Source organism: Podarcis tiliguerta (genome assembly GCF_965153285.1).
Source record: "Podarcis tiliguerta genome assembly, chromosome: 18".
NCBI classification, from domain to species: Eukaryota; Metazoa; Chordata; class Lepidosauria; order Squamata; family Lacertidae; genus Podarcis; species Podarcis tiliguerta.
Genome location: NC_139551.1, coordinates 8,890,542 through 8,913,852, shown reverse-complemented (window position 1 = coordinate 8,913,852; position 23,311 = coordinate 8,890,542). Strand labels below are relative to the sequence as shown.

Genomic DNA, 23,311 nt, shown 5'->3' with positions numbered 1-23,311 from the left:
AAATGTGTGTGCGTCTTATGGAGCGAATGCAGGCTGCGCAGCTATCCCGGAAGCCAGAACAGCAAGAGGGATTGCTGCTTTCGCTGCGCAGCGATCCCTCTTGCTGCTCTGGCTTCTGAGATTCAGAATATTTTTTTTCTTGTTTTCCTCCCCCCAAAATTAGGTGCGTCTTGTGGTCTGGGGCGCCTTATAGAGTGAAAAATACGGTAGTCTCCAACGACTGGGCCCTAGGAGAGACCAGGGTTCAAATCGTGCCGCCTTGGCCACGGAAAAAGCTCGCTGGGTGCTAGTTGCTACCTCTCTCAGCCTAACCCAACTCTGCAGGGTTGTTGTGGGGGTCCATTGAGCAGGGGGACACCCATGTACGCCGCCTTGATCTTGGAGGGAAAGGTGGGGTGCAAATTGAACGGTGTCTGGCGAGTGAGCAGGGCCACAAGACCCTCCCATCCCTTGCCAATCACCTGCCGCCATAATCCGCCCCCAAAGGTAGGGAAAAACATTTGCACAGATCTCCTTTGACGTGCTCCTTTTTTCCTTTCTTCGGAAGGAAGGTGGAATAATAATACCAGACAAAAGCCACCTCCGTTATTGCTCCAACGAGCTGGAAGCTGCGCTAACAGGCGCTCCCCTCGTCACTGGGGACCTCACTGGGTGCGGCCGGGGGGGGGGGGGAGAGTTGTTGCCTGTCAGCCTAACCAGGGCCGTCTTAAGCATGCCCAAAGTTGTTGGCCTTTTTTAGGAAAGGTTCCCTAGAGTTGTCAACAAACCAGCTGGGTGAATCATAGAAGAGTTGGAAGAGACCACAAGGGCCATCGAGTCCAACCCCCTGCCAAGCAGGAAACACCACCAGAGCACTCCTGACATATGGCTGTCAAGCCTCTGCTTAAAGACCTCCAAAGAAGGAGACTCCACCACACTCCTTGGCAGCAAATTCCACTGTCGGACAGCTCTTACTGTCAGGAAGTTCTTTCTAATGTTTAGGTGGAATCTTCTTTCTTGTAGTTTGGATCCATTGCTCCGTGTCCGCTTCTCTGGAGCAGCAGAAAACAACCTTTCTCCCTCCTCTAGGTGACATCCTTTTATATATTTGAACATGGCTATCATATCACCCCTTGACCTCCTCTTCTCCAGGCTAAACATGCCCAGCTCCCTTAGCCGTTCCTCATAAGGCATCGTTTCCAGGCCTTTGACCATTTTGGTTGTCCTCCTCGCAGTATGAGCAGCGTGTGCTGGGCAGACTCCTCCACGGCCCGACGCCAATCCCAGGCACGCACAGCGGAGCTGTCCGCCTCAGCACCTTGCTGGCTCGTTCTCCCTCGAACCTGCAGCGCAGAGCCGCCCGCAGCAGAAGAGGCCGCCAGGACGCTCCGACGGACGGTCGGGCTCTTTCCCAGACTCCAACTCTCGGGCCCCGGATTCTCGGCCTGGCGCCCCTGAGAGCCTGGCGCCGGGGTGCCCACACCCCTAGCACCCATTGGTAAGGTGGCCCTGAGCCTAACCTACCTTACAGGGGGGTTGTTGTGCAGGGGATTGAATGAGGAGCGGAAGAGTAAGACTCTGCATGCTACCTTGAGCTCCTTGGAGCAAAAGGTGCAACATATATGCAACAAACAAATAGGATGCTGTACTCAATGGGCGATTGGCCTGTTCTCTAGCAAGACTCTCCTTATCTTCTGAGCAGCTCCAACCTGCCTCCGCAACCACAGTCCCTCTCCAGTCTTGCACCTCCGCATTTCTTTCATTAGGTGTGCTGTGGTTTTTTTGTGTTTAAGTATCTCCAGATCCGCAGCTCAGGAGGAAGGCTGCCCTGGAAAATCGCCAATATTACATTATGCAGATTATCTGCTGGCAGGGGGGTGGGCAATGGGAGGGGAGAACTGGCAGAGAGAGCACATTAGGCTTCTCTACGCTTGCTTGCCTTGCCTGAGTGCTGAGGTGGGTTAGGAAAAATCCCAGCAGAGCGCTGAGGATCTCTTCCCATCATCTTCCCAGCAATTAGCAATTCATACGCTGAAAGACTTTTGGTTCCTAGCATTTTTTAGTTGTTGACGAAAGCATCCAACCCCCTGCCTCTTTCTCTGCCAACCTGTGGGTGGGCTTCTGCCATTGCTCATCTTGGTGCCCTTCCTAGAATCATAGAGTTGGAAGAGACCACAAGGGCCATCGAGTCCAACCCCCTGCCAAGCAGGAAACACCATCAGACCACTCCTGACATATGGTTGTCAAGCCTCTGCTTAAAGACCTCCAAAGAAGGAGACTCCACCACACTCCTTGGCAGCAAATTCCACTGTCAAACAGCTCTTACTGTCAGGAAGTTCTTCCTAATGTTTAGGTGGAATCTTCTTGTAGTTTGGATCCATTGCTCCGTGTCCGCTTCTCTGGAGCAGCAGAAAACAACCTTTCTCCCTCCTCTAGGTGACATCCTTTTATATATTTGAACATGGCTATCATATCACCCCTTGACCTCCTCTTCTCCAGGCTAAACATGCCCAGCTCCCTTAGCCGTTCCTCATAAGGCATCGTTTCCAGGCCTTTGACCATTTTGGTTGCCCTCCTCTGGACACGTTCCAGTTTGTCAGTGTCCTTCTTGAACTGTGGTGCCCAGAACTGGACACAGTACTCCAGGTGAGGTCTGACCAGAGCAGAATACAGTGGCACTATTACTTCCCTTGATCTAGATGCTATACTCCTATTGATGCAGCCAAGAATTGCATTGGCTTTTTTAGGTCCACTTCTTAGCCCCTCTTATTCTGAGACACCTCCCCTTTGCAAATCCTCAGTTTGGCTGACTTTTCTCACCCCCTACACAGAAGCTGCTGTGGGCAGATGCACAGTGGTGTAGCTGCCTGGGATCAGGGAGGGGGCGAAGACCCGTTAGCCTCCCGTGGCTGCATGCAGAGAAGGCAGCATCTGGTGGCCTTCCAAGGCTCAGAGCCAGAGGTTTGAGGGCAGAACAATGTTGAGTGGTCAGAGGGAGAAGACTAGGGTGGGATGAGATGTTGGAAGCATTCCTCCAGGAGGTTAAGGGGTGAAATGATAGCCATGTTCAAATATATAAAAGGATGTCACATAGAGGAGGGAGAAAGGTTGTTTTCTGCTGCTCCGGAGAAGCGGACACGGAGCAATGGATCCAAACTACAAGAAAGAAGATTCCACCTAAACATTAGGAAGAACTTCCTGACAGTAAGAGCTGTTCGGCAGTGGAATTTGCTGCCAAGGAGTGTGGTGGAGTCTCCTTCTTTGGAGGTCTTTAAGCAGAGGCTTGACAAGCATATGTCAGGAGTGCTCTGATGGTGTTTCCTGCTTGGCAGGGGGTTGGACTCGATGGCCCTTGTGGTCTATTCCAACTCTATGATTCTATGATCTTCTCTCTGCCCCTGTTCTTTCTTAGATTAAGCATTTATTTTACTTCAGTGTATTATAAAAAGTTATTTTGCACTGGGTATGAACTTTTGTGAAAGGGACTGTGGTCTAAACCACTGAGCCTCTTGGGCTTGCTGATCAGAAGGTCGGTGGTTCGAATCCCCGCAATGGGGTGAGCTCCCGTTGCTCGGTCCCTGCTCCTGCCAACCTAGCAGTTCGAAAGCATGCCAGTGCAAGTAGATAAATAGGTACCACTCTGGCGGAAAGGTAAACGGCGTTTCTGTGCACTGCTCTGGTTTCAGTGTTCCACTGCGCCAGTAGCAGCTTAGTGCTGCTGGCCACATGACCCGGAAAAACTGTCTGCGGACAAATGCTGGATCCCTCGGCCTGTAAAGTGAGATGAGCGCTGCAACCCCAGAGTCGTCTGCGACTGGACTTAACTGTCAGGGGTCCTTTATCTTTATGAACTTTTGTATATCTTTGGACAAGTATCTATCTATCATCTATCTATCTATCTATCTATCTATCTATCTATCTATCTATCCATCCATCCATCCATCTATCTTTCTGTCTGTCTGTCTGTCCACACAGTGGCTACCTTGGTAGTCAAACGCCTTACTTGTTGAACAAATCGGCTCCCAAATGTCGCAAACCCGGAAGAGAGTGTTCCGGTTTGCGAACGTTCTTTTGGAAGCCGAACATCCGACGCGGCTTCCGATTGGCTGCAGGAATCAGAAGCCGTGCTTTGGTTTGCGAACGTTCTGGAAGTCGAACAGACTTCCAGAACAGATTCCGTTTGACTGCCAAGCTACGATTGTATATTAAAGGAAGCTGAAAAGGTGACAGGGCTTAGTGAGCGGGAAGAGTCTGTGGCAGAAGGCAGCCCAGACTCAGAGGCAGGTGAGGAGTGGGACCAAGAGGCAGAGATGACACAGGCTGGTGAAGAAGCATAGCAGTCTCCCCTCCTCCTGGTCTCCCAGGACCAGAAGAGGTATGAAGAGGGTGGAGCAAAGAGAGACAGAGCCTTCGACTGCTGGGGAAGGATCTTGCAACTCCCTCACTGGGACAAGACTTACTGGGAAGAAAGGTAAAGGACCCCTGGTCTGGTCAAAGGTGACTAGGAGGCTGTGGCGCTCATCTCGCTTTCAGACCGAGGGAGCCGGCGTTTGTCCACAGACAGCTTTCCAGGTCACGTGGCCAGCAGGTCTAAACTGCTTCTGGCACAATGGCACACTGTGACGGAATCCAGAGCACACAGAAACGCCGTTTACCTTCCCGCCGCAGTGGTACCTATTTATCTACTTGCGCTGGCGTGCTTTTGAACTGCTAGGTTGGCAGGAGTTGGGACAGAGCAATGGGAGCTCACCCCGTCACGGGGATTCGAACCTTCTGTGCTCACTAGGCATGCACTGGTTGTGTTTTTTTTGGGGGGGGTGTTGAATGAAGAGTTCACTGACACAAGTGGTTTTTCTTTATTGCTGACCTGCTCCTGACAACAGCGTCTTACTAGAGCTGACCAATCAGCATGAAGGTGGCGCTTTTCAGCCACTAAGAGGCTCGCCCTTTGATCTGATCGTAGCCAATCCGAGAGGACGGAGGCGAATCGGTGCCTGAGGGCCAGTCCAGAGAAGAGGCATAGGAAGAACGCGGAGTAGTTCTGGATGCTCCAGAGCTAAGCGTTTAAGAAACACGCAGAGGACCACAAACACCCCCCGTTCCTGGGCTTGCCGTTACGGAGCAGAGGGCTGCAATTTTAGGCCGCGCCCCCCCATAACACATAGCCCCATCCTCAACCCCACCTATGATGTGTCCCCCCCCCCCAAATCCGCTGCCAACCCATAATGCTCCTTTGTACCTCGTATTCCTGAGAGAGTTTCAGGTTGTCGTTGGCCTTGAGGTGCTCCGTGTGGTCTGCCAGTTCCGAAATGGGGATTGGTGGGTGGCTCAGCATACCTATTTGGGGGGGGGGGAGGAGACAGGTGGGGGGGGGGAGAGAAGTGGGAGGGGAAAGTGGCCTTCAATTAAAAACAAAAACACACACACCGTTCCGTAGCAAACATACAATTCAGATTTTTAAAGTTTTTTTATTTTCGAAAACAAAAAACTGCAATGGAAGGAGGGTTAGAAAGGAGTGCGGGGGGTGGGGTGGGGTGAGGGGGGGGGAGAGAGAAACTGTGAGGGCTCGAAATTGTGTCCTTGGAAACTGGAGAGGGAAATGAAGAGAGTTCTTTCCCCGCGATGGCCCCGTTCTCGACATTTATCGATAAATCGGAAGGGAGGGGAATTTCTTCCCCCCTTCGTTTTTATAAAGAGAGACGAACTAACAAAAGGAGCAAACGAGAACAGAAGAGAAAAAAAAAGATTCTGATAGCAGGCACTTCGCAGCAATTCCAAATGGTGACGTCGCGAAGGGAGGGTGGTGTCGGGTGGAAGGGAGGAAGGAAGCGAAGGAACTGCGCCCCCCCCTCCAAAAAAAGCAAAACAAATTCGGCAGAACGCCAGTGCCAACACAGCAAACAAACGATGTGTCAAGGGCAAAGGGGGGGTCGTTGCAATGATAAATAATACTAATATATATATATAGAAACCCAGATAAAAACAAGACACACCGCACAGAGGTTTCAAAAGGGGAGGGGTATGGTTGAGTTGGCCGGTGAAATGAGGAGAGCGCGATGCGCCTGGGGGGGGTGCTGGAAATGGAGGAGGAAAATCAGAGGTTTCCCAAAATGTAAGAGTGGCTTTGTCTTGCCGTGAAGATAAAGGAAGCAGCTGCAGCAGGCAGCCAGAGTGGTGCCCCCCCCCGGAGGTAGTTGCTTTGACTACAACTCCCATCATCCCTGACGACATCTGGGTGGGGGCAACACCTGGTCTGTACCGGCAGGCGGCAGCTCTGCATGGTTTCAGGCAGCCTGACGACAGACTCGTGCAAATATTCTATAGAGAGAAACCACCTTGCACTGAGTCACTGAGCTCAGTATTGCCCATGCTGTTCAGCGCTAAATCTCCAGGGGTCTCTCCCAGCCCTACTTGGGGATGCCGGGAACTGAATTTGGGGCCTTCTGCATGCCAATCAGGTGAGCTGTGGACCTTCCCGTAAAGGCTCTGGAAGGGGAGAGCTTCTGCAGGAGGAATGCCATAGTAGTGCATTGCACCACAATGTACACTACGGAGGATCGGGTGTCATTTAAATGTTCGGAACTTGGCTTTGAGGCAGAGGGGGTTCACAGCACCCTCCCCTAATAACACCTAACATTCATTCATCTTCCTGGAAGAGCCCATTTCTGAGTCACTAAGAGGCTCCTTTCTCTCCACCATTTGGGGGATAATAAATTGTTCTTGTGAAAGCTGCTGCCCCAGCTAATATCAGAGGTTTCCTGAGAACAATGCTATAAAATGCAGGATATAGTTATTTGAAATCTTATCACATGGGGGGGGGGGGGGGAACGTTCTACTGCACTGGGGGTGGGTGGGTTAGATTTCTCCACTTCCAAAAAAACCAATGTTTATGGAAAAGGTCACTTGGCTGAACCCAATGTTAAGTCCTACTCAGAGCAAACCCATTGAAATAAATGGATGTGACTGATACCCATCAATTTCAACGGGTATATTCTGAACAGGGCTTAAGTTGGCTACAAACCACTTCTACAGAATTTTGGAAATGTTTCCCCACTTCTTTCTCGCACAGGATTTTTTAATAAAAAAAAGTCAGGCCTCTTTCTTGGAGAGGGTGTTTGTTAAAGAGATTGCAGGTCTTCTCGTGATCATTTGCAAATCTGGAGGAAGGAAAGCCCCCTTGGTGGTTTGGTGCTGTTCCCCTCGAAAGGAGGGCAGAATCTGTCCAATGAAACTATTCCCAGATCTCTAATTCTGCCGCAGTTTTTTAAAAATAGCAGCAGTTTTGGATCCTTCTCCCCAGGAGATCTGGGGGGCAGAGCAGAGCCATCAGTTCCAGTGGCGTAGCGTGGGGGGTGCAGGGGGGGCCGGCCACACCGGGCGCAACATCGGGGGGGGGGGCGCTCGCACTCGCAGTGCTAAAATCCACAGGTTAGGGGGCGCAAATTACTTGCCTTGCCCCGGGTGCTGACAACCCACGCTACGCCACTGATCAGTTCAGCAATAGCCCTCCCATCTATGAATAGGTCTAACTCTCTTTTAAAGCCACTGCTTTAAAACAGGTGGCCATTGCTAAAAGCCCTTCCTTTTATCTGTCAGAAATCTTCCAACATTCACCCAGTGTTCAGAATGCCTTTGCTTAACCTGAAAGACTTCAGCCTGTCCTCACATGTCTGAGGTTGTTGGGCAAAGGCGCCGCGGACAGAACTCATTCCTCCTTTTGAAATTGGGCAGATGTCCCCCAAACCCTTGTACCCTTTCCCAGTTCTGGTAGCTGTTTTGGTATGAGATCCACAGGATTTTTCCTTCTCTCTGAAATCTGCAGCTAGCGTGTGTGTGTTTTTTTTTGTGTGTGTGTGTGTGTTAAACCAGCCCCAGCAAACAGAATTTCAATATGATTAAGAAGGCTACAAGGGATTCGGTGCATGAGAATGACGCCTGGAATTGCACGGAGAAATAGAAAAAGCGGCGTGTGCATGAAAATAGTATCTTATTACATTTTTTTTTAAAGATTCCACACTGCTTGAATTTGCGGAAGGAGTGTGAGGACGCAGAATCAGCGCCGCTAAGGAAACGTTCACATTAATTAAGCTGATTCATTGTGGAACCGTCTTATGACAATGCATAGATTCAGAGAATTAGGTGACTGCCTAGAAAACGCCGTGGCATAAATCAGTTACAGGCCAATTTCATGCATGCTTACTCGGTGGTGACTTCAGCAGGACTTACTTCCGAGAAAGGACAAAATAGGACTGTCATCTTAGAGAAATTCTACACTTTATTCTGAAAAGGGGGGGCGGGCAGATTTCTGGACTCTACTACAACAGACAGTTGCAGATGAGCTGTGTGCTTTGGTTCTAAATGTTCGCCTTATGTAAAAAAACCTCCTTGCAGGAAGTAAGCTAGCAAATCAGGACCCAAGGAGTCCTATCCCTTTCTCCCTAACCATGATAACCTTCGGCAGGCGCAAGCTTTTGCTTAATAAAGGGGAGCACTCAGAAAACAGCTCCCTCTCGCCTGCACTTAGACGCCTTATGGTTTCACTGCCACAGGTCCCTTTCCTGGGAATTGCAGTTTGCAAGAGATAGGTGCCGATCTCAGCAAAGCCCACAAATTTTTGGGAGTTCTCAGTTAAACTGGATTAAAATGTGCAGTGTAGGCATGTACCCTAAGAAGGCACTCTCTGACGGTTGCCTAGATGGGACAAAAAATATTTGGGGGTTGTGTGTGTGTGTACAATGGATCATCAACTCTGCCTGTCAAGTTCCAAAGGCATTGAGAGCCATGGGGAGTCAGTTGGTGGTCATGGGAAACGAGTTGGGAACCATGGGAAGTGAATTGGGAACCATGGGAAGTGAGCCGGGAACCATGGGAAGTTCATTCCTCCTTCTGAGAAACCACCGCTGTGACTTGGGAACGAGAAAGGGAGAGGTGGGGGGAGATGATGGGGAGCCATGGAGAATTTCGAGCCCTATTGGGTATTGCATGGTTAAAAGCGGCATCAAGCAGCAGCAGCATAGCAGTAAAATAACCTGCGAACTCGGGGACAAAGATGGCAAAAGCTAGTGCTGTGTTCACCAGTTTTACAGTGTGCTTTTGCAAAAAGCTGGCTTTCTTATTCACCAAACCCGGCAAGGAAGAAAGACTGTAGCAGGTGGAAGGGGGGGGGGGAGATTGAGAAAGAGGGTCTCTCTGCTCCCCTCTCCCACCCTTAGAGGCGCAGAAAACACAGGAGAATAGCAGTTGGCAACCACTGAAACCTAGCAGATACCTCTGTAGACCTGAAAGGGCAGCTTAGCTAGGTAAATGCAGTTCCTGCTTCGATTTGTTTTTATCCAGACCTTTGGACTTCATAAATACCCACCCAAAAGGGCTCTGCAGACTCCTTCCTGAAACCTCTCACCCAACTATTCTCCTTCTTTAACCCCGGATCCGGAACAGGTAAACAGACCTAACCTACATTGTCTACTCGTAAGTTCAGACATTCAGTTCAATGGGCTGGACTGCAGCTTTAGCTATCCAGTGAGATCAGTAGCAGTGAAGCCCTGTTGTGTGATTACTTGGTTGCAAGTTTCCCTGAGCTCGATGGGGCTCAGTCATCTTTTGCAAGTGGACTGCAAAAAAAAAAAAACCTACCAAGGAATAAAAAAAGTACAGGCATACCTCGGGCTGAAGTCGCTTCAGGTTAAGCCTTTTCGGGTTGCTCTCCGCGGCGACCCGGAAGTAACAGAGTACGTTACTTCCGAGTTTCGCCGCTCGCGCATGCGCAGATGCTCAAAATGATGGCACAGACATGCGCGGAAGTGGCGAAGCATGACCCGCGCAGACTCGCGGATGTGGAGTGCGTTCACTTCAGGATGCAAACGGGGCTCCAGAATGGATCCCGTTCACATCTAGAGGTACCACTGTACAGTGGTGCCTCGCAAGACGAAAAGAATCCGTTCCGCGAGTCTCTTCGTCTAGCGGTTTTTTCGTCTTGCGAAGCAACCCTATTAGCGGATTAGCGCTATTAGCGGTTTAGCGGCTATTAAAGGTTTAAGGGATTAGCGGATTAGCTGCTAAAAGGCTATTAGCAGCTTAGTGCCTTAGAAAAAGGGGGTGGGGAGCGGAAAAAAAATCGCAAGAATCGCAAGACATTTTCATCTTGCGAAGCAAGCCCATAGAGAAATTCGTCCTGCGAAGCGCATTGAAAAACGGAAAACCCTTTCATCTAGCGGGTTTTCCGTCTTGCGAGGCATTTGTCTTGCGGGGCACCACTGTACTTGAAATTCCAGGGGATTTAAGCGGACACCTATGAAAGAGGCCAGTAAACCCACCCCCCAAAAAACAAATTGTGTTTACTTCGCATGGGAAAGGAGCAGGTTAAATAGTAACTGTGAGTCAAAAGTACTCATCCACAGAGGAGGGTGCCCACTGTATCTCTGAGCATACCTCTTTCTCTTCGGGCTCCTTGCAGATGAGTTAACTTGTACTCCTAATGTGGAGATGCCACAGAATTAGCCCAGCTCAGAGAAGGCTGACTGCTGCAATCCTGTGCAAAGCTCGAGGTGGCTATATTTTCAAGTTTAGTGTCCGGATCAAGGGCAGTAATATTCCCTCTCTATTGTGCCTTGGTCAGACCACAACTGGAACACTGTGTCCAGTTCCGGGCAGCACAATTTAAGAAGGTTATTGGCAAGCTGGAAGGTGTGCAGAGCAGGGCGACCAAGATGACCAGGGGTCTGGAAACCAAGCCTGATGAGGAACGGTTGAAGGAGCTGGGTATGTTCAGCTTGGGAAAAGAGGAGACTGAGAGGAGATACGATAGCCATCTTGAAATATCTCAAGGGCTGTCACATGGAAGAAGGAACAAGCTTGTTATCTCCTGTTCCGGAGACCAGGACCCAAATCAATGGATTAAATTACGAGAAAGGAGATTCTGACATTAGGGAGAGTATTCTGGTGCTTAAGAGCCATTCGAGAGTAGAACGGACTTCCTTCCGTTGGTGATGGACTCTCCTTCCTTGGAGGTTTCTAAGCAGAGCTTGGATGGCCACCAGCCCTGGGCGATCTAGCAGAAATTCCTGCATTGCAGAGGGTTGGACTAGATGATCTCTTGGGTGCCTTCCAATCCTACGATTCTCCCCATTCACGAGAGTTTCATAAACTCCCTATGCCTCCAGGTTTCCTCAGGCTTCCCTTGCCAACTTGGGGAGTGCGGGGGAAGCATTCTAACCCCCCCAAACCACTGCAATTCCTCCTTTTGATTCCGGTACCAGCCCCTAACCCCCAAGGCTTGCTATGATTGCGGGAATCTGGCTTTAACCACCTGCCTGCTTTCCGTACTACTTTCTGCCTTTGGGTGCATGGGAGAGAGAGGCCGCCCCTCCCTTCTCTCTCCGCACCCCCGTCCCCCCCCCCGCAACCCCACATTTTGCTCAAAGTCAAAGCAGCTTTCCGGGAAATCAAGCCGTTGACCGAGTCCATATTTTCTGGCTTTGAAAGAGAGAGATCTTAGGGGAGAGAGTTCTCATCTAGCGTTTCAAATCCCTTGAAATCTCCTTAATCTTGTTATTGCAAAGAATTCAAGCTCCTCTCTCTCTCTCTATCTCCACCCCCCCCCTTCACTCTTTCTGCGAGCCGGATCATTTGACGGACAAAATCGGCCCAACATCTGCTGCCTCGACCGGAGGCCTCCCCTGCTGCCGCCGAAGTAATTGCAGCTCAACAGAAGAGGCCTGCTGTTGCCGTTTGCTTCTTTAAACAAAAAGCAAAAAAACCCCAGCTCAGGTGCTTAGTAAAACGATGGGCTCCGGAGAGGATTACAGTCCCCGGGAAATTCTTCTGCAGCTGAGGAGTTACTGTATTTTTCGCTCTATAGGACGCACTTTTCCCCTCCAAAAATGAAGGGGAAATGTGTGTGCGTGTCCCATGGAGCGAATGCAGGCTTTCGCTGAAGCCTGGAGATTGAGAGGGGTCGGTGTGTGCTCCCCGGGCTTCAGGCAGCTATCCACGAGCTTTCGGAGCCTGATGGGAGTTCCTGCTGGGCTCCGAAGGCTTGTGAATAGCAGCTTGCAGCCCGGGGAGCGCAGCGCCAACTCCCGCTACGCTCCCTGGGCTTCAGGCAGCTATCCGCAAACCTTTGGAGCACGCCCCCAGCACCGCAAGCTCCGGGAGTGGCGGCAAGGCTGCGCGCAACCTTGTCGCCGCTCCCGGACCTGTTCTGGGGGCTGGGGTCGGCCCCGCGGCTAAAAACGAAGTCAAGACAGCGAGTGGGATCCATCCTCCCGGCTGGAGAGGTTGCGTGTGCCTAAAGAGGAAGCCAAGACAGCCAGCGGGATGGATCCTTGCTCTTTGGGGCTGGGGGGGGCAAATACTTCCCCCCTTTATCCCCCCCCTAAAAACTAGGTGCGCCCTATGGTCCGGTGCGCCCTATGGAGCGAAAAATACAGTAATGGTCGTGAGTTGTTGTTTTTTTGCTCCCACAGTCATGAAAATGCCAGCTCTGGGTTCCTTTCCTAAAAGACACCCACATTTAAAGCACATGTGCCTCCCCTCCCCCCGCCCACAAAGAAGGCTGGGAACCATAGTTTGCACCGGGCGCTTGGGGGTAAGCAACAGTTCTCAGGATGGTGGGAGATGACGAATGTTGTCTCTGCTTCTGCGATGAGAAGCAACATCTAGCACAGCCTGTCTCAACCTGTGGGTCCCCCGATGTCGTTGAACTACAACTCCCATCAACCCCAGCCGGCAAGGCCAGAGCTCAGGGATGATGGGAGTTGTAGTCCAACAATATCTGGGGACCCACAGGTTGAGAACCGCTGAATCAGGGGCGGGGAATATTTTCTCAGCCCGGGGGCTGCAGTCCCTAACAGGAAACCTAACGTGCCCTCCCTAGGTGAGGAGGAGATGCAGGGGGAGGGCCGCCCCCCCAACTTGTTCCACCCCACTTCCACACACAAAAGACCCTCAGAGTGAGTCCTGGGAAACAGCTGACTGTGCGAAGGTGGCCCTGAATTCTCTGAACTGCCATTACAAGTGGAGGAGATGGAGGAAATTAACTATCGCAATATATAAATGCAAACTGCTATACCGATAAACACGTGGGAGGGTTGCATCCAACTGAGTTCTGCTCAAGAGTAAACCCATTGAACCCAAGTCAGCCGAGACCTTTAACTGCAATGGATCTACTCTGAGTAGGGCTGCAATCCCGCCTGCTCATGAATGTGCCCAATTGCAAAACATAATCCCAAGGGATGTGAGGTTAGGATTGCAGCCTGTAAGTTTGCAGTGTCCATTAATGTACGTGGGTTAACTCAAGAGTAGGAGTTAGTTAGGTGCAAACCAAGGAAATGAATGAAAGTGACTTTCATAGGCTCGCTGATTTCCGCCACACGCTTAGTTAGTGGTACCCACTGAGATTAATGGACCAAAGACAATTCATTTCAATGGGACTGTCGCTGGATACAACCTGGTGGGGGTCTACTCTTGAGTAGAATTCAAGTTGGAATTCTGCTGCAGTCCTACAGGAGTAAATCCCATTGAACTCAACCAGGCTGACTTCTGTGAAGGTTATGCGCAGGATTGCAGCAAAACGCAACACACCGGTCCAGTCGCAATTTCGACCGTTTTGCAAAAAGCCTTTTTGTTTCGAGAACTGTAAAACTGGAAGCACGGTTTGGAAATGAGACAAGCAGCGGCACAAGGGACGCGACGGCAAAAGCCACAGATATGCAAAGAGAAAGGGGTGTGAGAATGAACGTGAAAGGAAGAAAGTGCAACAGAAGGAAAACGAAATATATATATTTTTGGGGGGTGGGGAGAGGGGGGGAGGTCGGGTGGCGCTGAGAAGAAGGGGGGGGGAGCACAACCAATGAAACGGACAGGAACGAAAACACACAGGAACTAACTTTCAAGGTCAAACTCAGGGTCACTGAGGGGACTGCTCAGCCCAGAATCTGCAGAAAACAGGAAAACAAAAAAACAAAACAAAAAAACAAAAACAAAAAACAAAACAAAATATATAGACTTTTATAAAAAAGGAAAAAACACTACTCAACCAAGAAAACAGAAAACGGAAAAAAGCAACACAAAATCCGAGAGGAAATGAAAGGTGTTTTCTTCTTCTTTCCCCTCCCTCTCCCCCCCCCCTTTTCTCCTTTTCACAAAGGGTTGGGCTTTGTCTGTTTTTTGGCCACGTTCTTGGGTGTGTGTATGGGGGGAAGGGGGGGCATGACTTAAAACAAAAGAGCTGCTTTGTTTTATCCAGAATCTTATCCCACCTTAAGCCCCTCCGCCTCCCCCACCCACCCAAAAAACGATTGAATGTGTATCTTGATTTCAAGGAAACACTGAGGAAAATTCGGAGGAGGCGACCCCCCCCAACCGTCAAAGTCTCATTACATGTTACGTTTTGCATTAAAAGTTCGGCATGGGCAAATCTGTCACTTTCTCCGTTTCCTCCTGTCTTTAAGTCCAGCTCTCCGCTTTGGTTTGCAGAAAGAAAAACGGCAATTAAAAACCCACCAGCGTTTAAATGCAGATCGAATCCTAACGCAGAAACGTTCCCGTGCATTTTAGCCCAGTGCGCGCACTTTTCGCAACGCAACGTCCCCGTAAGCGACACACACCCTTTTGTGCTGTCGTTTTCTCCAACGCATGCATCTCATTTCGTTTTTTTTAAAACGACACTTTGCCCTGGTAACTTTGGGGCGAAGAACTACAGTGCAAAATTCGGAGGGAGAGTGAATTGGCAAAGGACGTCCACCTTTTCCCGGTTCTCCGACTCTTTTGGAAAGTTTCGGTGGAAAGGGCTGCCTTTAAAGATGAACAGGACTGAATCCCCTCCCTGCCTCCAACATTTGAGAGGGAGATATCGGTTCCTCTTGCTCTCAGATTTCTTCTCCCTCTGTGATCCTGCCAATAGCACCAGAAGATGTGGCAATGACTCATTTTTGTCCCTGGTATCAACAGTTTGCTCACTCTGCAGAAAGCCACAATGGAAACAGAGCCCTCACCATAACAATAATAATAATACCCCACCCATCTGACTTGCGGGCCCCAGCCACTCTGGGCAGCTTTTAACAAATATAAAAGCCAACCAGGTTGGCGGACATAGTTGCCTCCTGCAGGAGGGAGTTCCGCAGATTAACTATCATTGCATTAATGAAGAAGGGCTTCTGTCCTTTGGCCAAAGCGAGGGGGAACATGCAAGCAGCCTGCAAAGGGGAAGAGAAGAAGGAGAAGAAGGAGAGGAGGAGGAGGAGTTTGGACTTGATATCCCGCCTTTCACTCCCCTTAAGGAGTCTCAAAGCGGCTAACCATCTCCTTTCCCCTACTCCCCCACAACAAACACTCTACCATACAATAATCTTTATTGTCATTGTCCCATACAGAACAACAAAATTGACTTAAGACATTCAAAACCCAACATGCCTGCTATCCCAGCTATCCCAGCCTGGTTAGCCCCTAAAAACTCTGATACCCCATTTTTAAAATACAAGAGACTACCTTACACTGCGTTTAAAACCAAAATCACATTTGGGTAGAAACTGTTTCTCAGGCGTCTAGTCCTAGTCTTTATAACCCTGTACAGTGGTACCTCGCAAGACGAATGCCTCGCAAGACGAAAAACTCGCAAGACGAAATAGTTTTTTGTTTTTTGAGTTGCTTCGCAAGACGAATTTCCCTATGGGCTTGCTTCGCAAGATCAAAACGTCTTGCGCCTTTTTCTTAAAACCGTCAATGCATTCCTATGGGAAACCGTCAATGCATTTCCTATGGGAAACCGTGCTTCGCAAGACGAAAAATTCACAAGACGAAAAAACTTGCAGAACGAATTAATATCGTCTTGCGAGGCACCACTGTACCTTCTTCCAGAAACTGAAAGAGATCATTTCTGGGGTGCGCACTGTCCTGCGCTATCTCTGCAGCTTTCTTATGGAACCTGGAAGCATAGATTTCATCCAAGGTGGGAAGAGTGCACCCAATTATTCTCTCTGCAGTCTTGACAACCCTGGACAGCATTGTTTTCCCCCAGATGTGAATGGGGCTGAGAGACTTCAAAGAAGTGTGACTAGCCCAAGGTCACTCAGCAGCTGCATGTGGAGGAGCGGGGAAGCGAACCCGGTTCACCAGATTACGAGTCCACCGCTCTAAACCACTACACCACGCTGGATCTTGAAGGAGTTCCAGGCCGGACACAGATGATTCCTCACCAGATGCCCAGAGATGCCAAACATTGGCACATTGTTCTCTGCTTCTGAGATGGGAAGCGGCACCTGGCGGCTTTCCTATATGTCAGGGGTGGAGAGCCTTTTCTCAGCTTGGGGGGTGGCTGCCTCGCATGCCATAATGCCAACTTTATAATAATAATAATTCTATTATTTGTACCCTGCCCATCTGACTGGGTTTCCCCAGCCCCACTACTTGGGGCTGCATGCTTTCGGTGGGCAGGCGAACGAGCGAGAGGAGCAATGGATGCAACCCCATTGCCATAGAATTGTGGGTTGGAAGGGACACCCATGGTCATCTAGACCAACCCCGTGCAACGCAGCAGGCTGCAACCCAGCCATGCAAAGAAAACCTCAGGCGTTTCTACACAAGCTGCAGGGCAAAGCAAGAAGTACACCCCGAACTGATTTGGGCAAAAGCAGTCACTGGGTTGATTCCTGCCATATAACAGCCCTTGGAATGAACTGATATTCCTTACACTGTTATGGGACGCGGGTGGCGCTGTGGGTTAAACCACAGAGCCTAGGACTTGCCGATCAGAAGGTCGGCGGTTCGAATCCCCGCAATGACGGGGTGAGCTCCCGTTGCTCGGTCCCTGCTCCTGCCAACCTAGCAGTTCGAAAGCACGTCAAAGTGCAATTAGATAAATAGGTACCACTCCGGCAGGAAGGTAAATGGCATTTCCGTGCACTGCTCTGGTTCGCCAGAAGCGGCTTAGTCCTGCTGGCCACATGACCCGGAAGCTGTACGCTGGCTCCCTCGGCCAGTAAAGCGAGATGAGCGCCGCAACCCCAGAGTCGGCCATGACTGGACCTAATGGTCTGGGGTCCCTTTACCTTTACCTTACACTGTTATGCAATTATGTGTGCATACACCTGCAAGCGAGTGTGTGTGTGGTATGTTAAAAGCAAAACTCCAAACAAAACAACACGGGACCATTCCTAACCACACGCAGCAACCGGAAACCATGGCAAAAGCCAGGGTGAAAAAGTTTAAAAAATAAAAAAAATAAATACAATTCACTGAAAAAAACAACCAGATTCACTCCATATTCTCTCCATTCTGGAGCTAGGCTTTTAAAACTCCCTTACTCCTGATCTTCAGGGGCCTGGGACTCTTAGAAATAAGAATTAGATATCCACAGAATCGCAGAGCCGTAGAGTTGGAAGGGACCTCAAAGATCATCTAGCCCAGCCCCGAAGAGGTGTCCGTTAGGGTACTTTTCCTTGAACACCTCTCCTTCCAATTTGCTCTACTAAACCCAAACATTTCTGGGAGGTGCTTGGGGCACTTTTTCTGGGTTCCCCATTTCCTACTGGGGAACCATCCAAACCACGCTCACCTGCCAATCAGTTGGCATGTCTTGGGAGACGTCAGCTGATGGGCAAGGGAAGGGCTTGACTCTGGCTCCCATCGTCCTTGACCGATGGCTATGCTGGCTGGGAATTATGGGAGTTGTAGTCCATCAACAAGGTTGAAGGAAAGTGGTCGCATCCTTCAAACTTGGGTCTCCCAGAGGCTGTCGAGAGACAACTGCCTTCACCATCGGCCAGCTTAGCCAACACTCCAGGATGATGGGATTTGTATTCCAGAAACACCTGGAGCTCTAAAGTCCCAGTATCTTATCTATGGACATAATACATACATGTTTTGCATTGTTTCATTATTATTACAATTTATTGAAGGCTGTTGCTAATTCAGCAGTTGACCCAGCTAAGGGATGATGGGAGTTGTAGTCTGACCCGAGACTGAAGAACATTCAGTTAGCAATAGCCTATAATAAACAGCAGGAGCTATTGCACAATTCAGTGCAAAACCCGTGCAATATTTTTAGCTAGATATAAAGGAACCTTGGTGTACCTTCAGATTTTGTGTCCATCAGCTTTGGGTTCCCAAATCTGGACTACAAACCCCATCATCCTGGAGCGCTGGCTAATCTGTCTGATGACAATGGGAATCGGAGAATCACAGAATTGCAGAACTGGAAGGGAACACTACGGTAACCTAGACCGGGCACTACCAACATGCGGGCCTCCAGATGTTTTGGCCTACAACTCCCATGATCCCTAGCTAACAGGACCAGTGGTCAGGGATGATGGGAATTGTAGTCCAAAAACATCTGGAGGGTCGAAGGTTGGTGATGCCTGATCTAGACCCTGCGAATGGAGGAATCTCAGCTAAAGAATCCCTGGCAGATGGACACCCAACCTAGGCTTAGAAACCTCCAAGGAAGGAGGCAAATTATGGACCGGATCTGGACCGGATCTCTGCCTCCCCGGCAACAAAAAGGTCTTTCCATCAACAGACATCTTGTGTGCCTAGAGAGGCTGATAAACTAGCGGCAACTGGCAAAGAACCCTGGAAATTAAGCCTCCCTTTTCCCCCTGCTGTGAAGCCAGGGCTGAGAGTGTGCCAATAACATCAGTTACAATAATAGCAGCAGTAATAATAATAGCTGCACCAATGAAAGTTGGATTCTGAACTATAAATCCTTGCAAAACTTGAGTGCGGTTCCACTAATTCACTTTTTTGGGGCGTAATTTATTGTGCTCCACCTCCCACAAATTTGGCATCACTAATTTTGAGTTCCACTAGGCAAATCGGGGGGGGGGGGAGAGACATCAAATCGCACCCACAGCCACTAAGATTCCTGTCCAGGCAGCCCTGCCTTGCGCCCTGAGGTTCTGCCAAGCGTTCCCTGCACACTTTCAGACTGGTCATGAGGACTAGCGCCTCGCCTTTAAAAAGTGAAACTAATAAATTTAAATTTTGCAATTTTTTTGTTCACTTCTGCATGGAGCAGTGCTGCCTAAACCTACCTACCTAAATCCAGAAACCTTCGTTTAAAAACAAAACAAAACCAGAAAAGAAAACAAGTCATTAGAAGTCAAAAGGCAAGCTTACATATCGGCAGAAGGCACAGATAAAACAGTAATACCAAGAAAGCCTAAAGCCCTTACTCACTTCCCCGGGGGAAAAAGAAAAGTATCAGTCAGAGCACCAGGCAGAGAAACATATGGGATTCCCCCCTTGCGTTGCTCGTGTTCATTCCGTAATACGTTAAGGAACAATAAGGACTAGGAACTTGCTTTTTTAAAATTAAAAAAAGAGAGAGAAAAAGAAAAGAAAGCAGAGCTTCTCAAGAAGCTAGATCCTGTGGCCACCATCTCATTCTGCAGCTTTTCGGCGATCGTCAAATATCGCGGACACAAACAGCTCTGCCAAACGTCCGTTACAATTTGCCGCCCATTGCCAGGGGTCTCCCTAGCAGGCGAACCTGCCGCTGCCGCCTCTGCCCCACATGATCTGGGCATTTCCTCCTCCTACCTGAGATGTTGCTTGGTGACGGCAGCCGTTTGCAAAGGCCGCAGGTCTAGCCTGGCCGCACACTCTGACTGGCAGCAACCAAGCCGGGCCGGTCTTTCTTCGAGTGAAGTTTCAGGGGGCGAGGGGAGGTTCCGGGGGTGCTGGTGGCGTGCGGCCTGTTTACCTGGGGTCTGGAAGTTGATGCGCCGCATTTCTACAGGGTCCTTCGGGTGGTGAGGGGTGATCTCTGCGTTGTTCAGCATGCATTTGATGCGGGGCTCTGAGTCTTTTCGTTTGCTGAGGATCAGAAGAGAGAGACAGAGCAGATAAAAGACAAGGCTTTAAGGAGTTGGGTGCACATTTGTACAAAACTAGTTCAAATATTTTTGAATTATGGTGCTGGAGGAGACTCTTGAGAGTCCCATGGACTGCAAGAAGATCCAACCTCTCCATTCTGAAGGAAATCAGCCCTGAGTGCTCACTGGAAGGACAGATCCTGAAGCTGAGGCTCCAAGACTTTGGCCACCTCATGAAAAGAGAAGACTCCCTGGAAAAGACCCTGATGTTGGGAAAGATGGAGGGCACAAGGAGAAGGGGGCGACAGAGGACGAGATGGTGGGACAGTGTTCTCGAAGCTACCAGCATGTGTTTGACCAAACTGCGGGAGGCAGCGGAAGACAGGAGTGCCTGGTGTGCTCTGGTCCAGGGGGTCACGAAGTGTCGGACACAACTAAACGACTAAACAACAACAAAAGTTCAAATATATGTTGGAAGTGTAAGGAAAAGGAGGGGACATTTCATCATATGTGGTGGGATTGTAAGGTAATTAAAAAAAATTGGGAAATGATATACAACGAATTGAAGAAAATGTTCCATTTAATATTTGTTAAAAAACCCGAGGCATTTTTGTTGGGGATTGTAGGGAAAGACCTGCCAAAAAAGTTGCAAAACATCTTCATGTATGCGACAACGGCCGCGAGAGTTCTGGTAGCACAAGGGTGGAAGACTGAAGAAACCTCAACTAAAGAATCATGGCAAGAAAAATTGATGGACTATGCAGAACTGGCAAAGCTGACACATAAGCTACGGGACAAGGATAACTGTGACTTTAAGGATGAATGGGAACCCTTTACAAAGTATGTGAAGACTCAACAAAGCGAACTGGACTCCTTGGCAGGCTTTGAATAAACATTCACAAACTTTTTACTGATAATAATTAGCTAAATAGTTTGAGGATCTATACAACTGTGTAACATGCAGAAAACAGCATTCTCAGAGAAACCAAAGACTGGAACTGAGGGAAGTCGGGGGGTGGGGTGGGGGTGGGTGGGTTTTGTGGGGGAGGGGGGAGGGAGGAAAAAGCTAAGGCTTTTTCTTGTTACTTTACTCTTGCCTTTTCTGTTTCACTATATGTACTACTCCCCCCCCCCCCCCGCCTTCCTGGCTTTTGTTTAGCAGTGATTATCTTTCAACTGCATGATCTGGAATTTAGATGTTGTTTGTGTACTGGTTTTAATTGTGAGCTTCCCTTGCGTGTTCTATTAAGGTTGGAAAAGTGGGATATAAACAATGCAAATAAATAAAGACAAACAGCACCCGGACCTATCAGGGTCTTGTTGCGGTTTTTTCCAAGAAGAAAAAGCAGCGCCAACATACAAAACGTCAAATCTATGGTTGGAAGAAAGCAATCCAATAGCCAGCCACCTGGAAAGTCCAAATTTTATTGTCTAAAGCCTTGAGAAATGGCTTGTTCTATCCCCTTGAGGTCTCCTGAACTAACTGCAAATCAACTTTTATGGGAGAACCCTGAGCTCTAGTGCGGGTGGAGAAATATGTGACCCAAACCCAAATAATTCAAGAGCCTAGGAGTGTTGCCAGAATACTGCCCTCTCCACCTGCAACCTGTTTTTGGACAGGTTGCAATATCATTCCCTTTGGGTTGCCCTCCCTCTTTACTCAAGGGTTAAACCTTGTTGGCACTTTTAGGAACAGCGATGTTTCAGTAGCTCAGCTGCAGCTTAAAGTGCCACCTTTGTTTTACTGGTTGCCTTTTGGTTCCTAAGGTGCACCTGACTGCCACCTGAATCAGAGACCGGGACCTTTTAAAAACTCTTACCTGTCTGGTTTGCTGTCCAGGGAAGCAGTAAAAAAAAGAAAGAAAGAAAGAAAGAAGAAGAGAAGGAGGAAAAGATAAAGATGAGGTTAGTGAGAGTCGCCCTTCACACCCTTCACCAGGACTCTCAACCGTCTAAATTGTAGGAATATTTAAAATAGTGGGTCATATATACCTGTATACCTGAAGAAGCGTCTCCACCCGCATTGTCCAGCCCGGACACTGAGACCCAGCACCGAGGGCCTTCTGGCGGTTCCCTCATTGCAAGAAGCCAAGTTACAGGGAACCAGGCAGAGGGCCTTCTCGGTGGTGGCGCCCACCTGTGGAATGCCCTCCCACCAGATGTCGAGGAAATAAGCAGCTATCTTATTTTTAAAAGACATCTGAAGGCAGCCCTGTTTAGGGAAGTTTTTAATGTTGATGTTTTATCGTGTTTTTAACACTCGATTGGGAGCCACCCAGAGTGGCTGGGGAAACCAAGCCAGATGGGCGGGGTATAAATAATAAATCGCGTGTGACTGACCCCTTGCAACATATTGTCTCTGGTCATGGCAGCTCCTGATACTTCCGTAGGAAGCGAAACGCATTGCTTACCTCCCCCCTGCCGCGCACAATCTTCCACATTTATTTATTCACCGATTTGATTTATATCCCATGTTTCCTCCACGGAGCTCAGAGAGTGGCAAGTACATAAAACCTTCTTGTTCCTTCGTTTTATCCTCACCACATCCCTGTGAGGTAGGGCCAGGCTGAGAAAAGAAGTGGACTGGTCCCCACGGTCACTCAGTGAGCTGCATGTGGCTCAGTGGGCAGAATTCGAACCCTGGTCTCCCAGGTCCTAGCCCAATACTCTAACTCAGCGGTTCCTGAACTCTTTTTCAGCTACTGCCTCCTTGATTCCACAAACTCACCCCCAGTCCCTGCTAAGGTAAAGGTAAAGGGACCCCTGACCATTAGGTCCAGTCATGGCTGACTCTGGGGTTGCGGCGCTCATCTCGCTTTATTGGCTGAGGGAGCCGGTGTACAGCTTCTGGGTCATGTGGCCAGCAGGACTAAGCCGCTTCTGGCGAACCAGAGCAGCGCACAGAAACGCCGTTTACCTTCCCGCCGGAGTGGTACCTATTTATCTACTTGCACTTTGAGTTTATTGGCCGAGGGAGCCGGTGTACAGCTTCTGGGTCATGTGGCCAGCAGGACTAAGCCGCTTCTGGCGAACCAGAGCAGCGCACGGAAACGCCGTTTACCTTCCCGCCGGAGTGGTACCTATTTATCTACTTGCACTTTGAGTTTATTGGCCGAGGGAGCCGGTGTACAGCTTCTGGGTCATGTGGCCAGCAGGACTAAGCCGCTTCTGGCGAACCAGAGCAGCGCACGGAAACGCCGTTTACCTTCCCGCCGGAGTGGTACCTATTTATCTACTTGCACTTTGAGTTTATTGGCCGAGGGAGCCGGTGTACAGCTTCTGGGTCATGTGGCCAGCAGGACTAAGCCGCTTCTGGCGAACCAGAGCAGCGCACGGAAACGCCATTTACCCACTTTGGACATGCCTGTTTTAAGTGGTATGATTCTGCTTCTAATGCATAGTGGTGCCTGGATATAGTGACACCAGCTTTTTGAAGACCGTGAGTTGTTGAGTGCCCCCTGCCTCCCAGCAAGATCACCCCACTGACCCACAGGGGGCAGTGTTGCCCACTCTGAGAGCCA

The 23,311-nt window shown here is 49.6% G+C and overlaps 1 protein-coding gene across 12 annotated transcripts in view; it reads right to left on the bottom strand.

The window, feature by feature from the left end:
- The window catches only part of PTPRS (protein tyrosine phosphatase receptor type S), a 187,857-nt gene that overhangs the window by 27,498 nt on the left and 137,048 nt on the right, over positions 1-23,311 (bottom strand). For 6 of the 12 annotated variants that reach the window (XM_083421330.1, XM_083421335.1, XM_083421340.1 and 3 more), the window contains 3 exons: positions 19,679-19,791; positions 13,866-13,913; positions 5,219-5,316 (listed from right to left, as the gene is read on the bottom strand). In XM_083421330.1, the coding sequence (XP_083277456.1) occupies positions 5,219-5,316; positions 13,866-13,913; positions 19,679-19,791 (259 nt within the window). The remainder of the gene's footprint in view (positions 1-5,218; positions 5,317-13,865; positions 13,914-19,678; positions 19,792-23,311) is intronic. The other 6 variants (XM_083421337.1, XM_083421338.1, XM_083421331.1 and 3 more) reach the window with 1 other exon arrangement.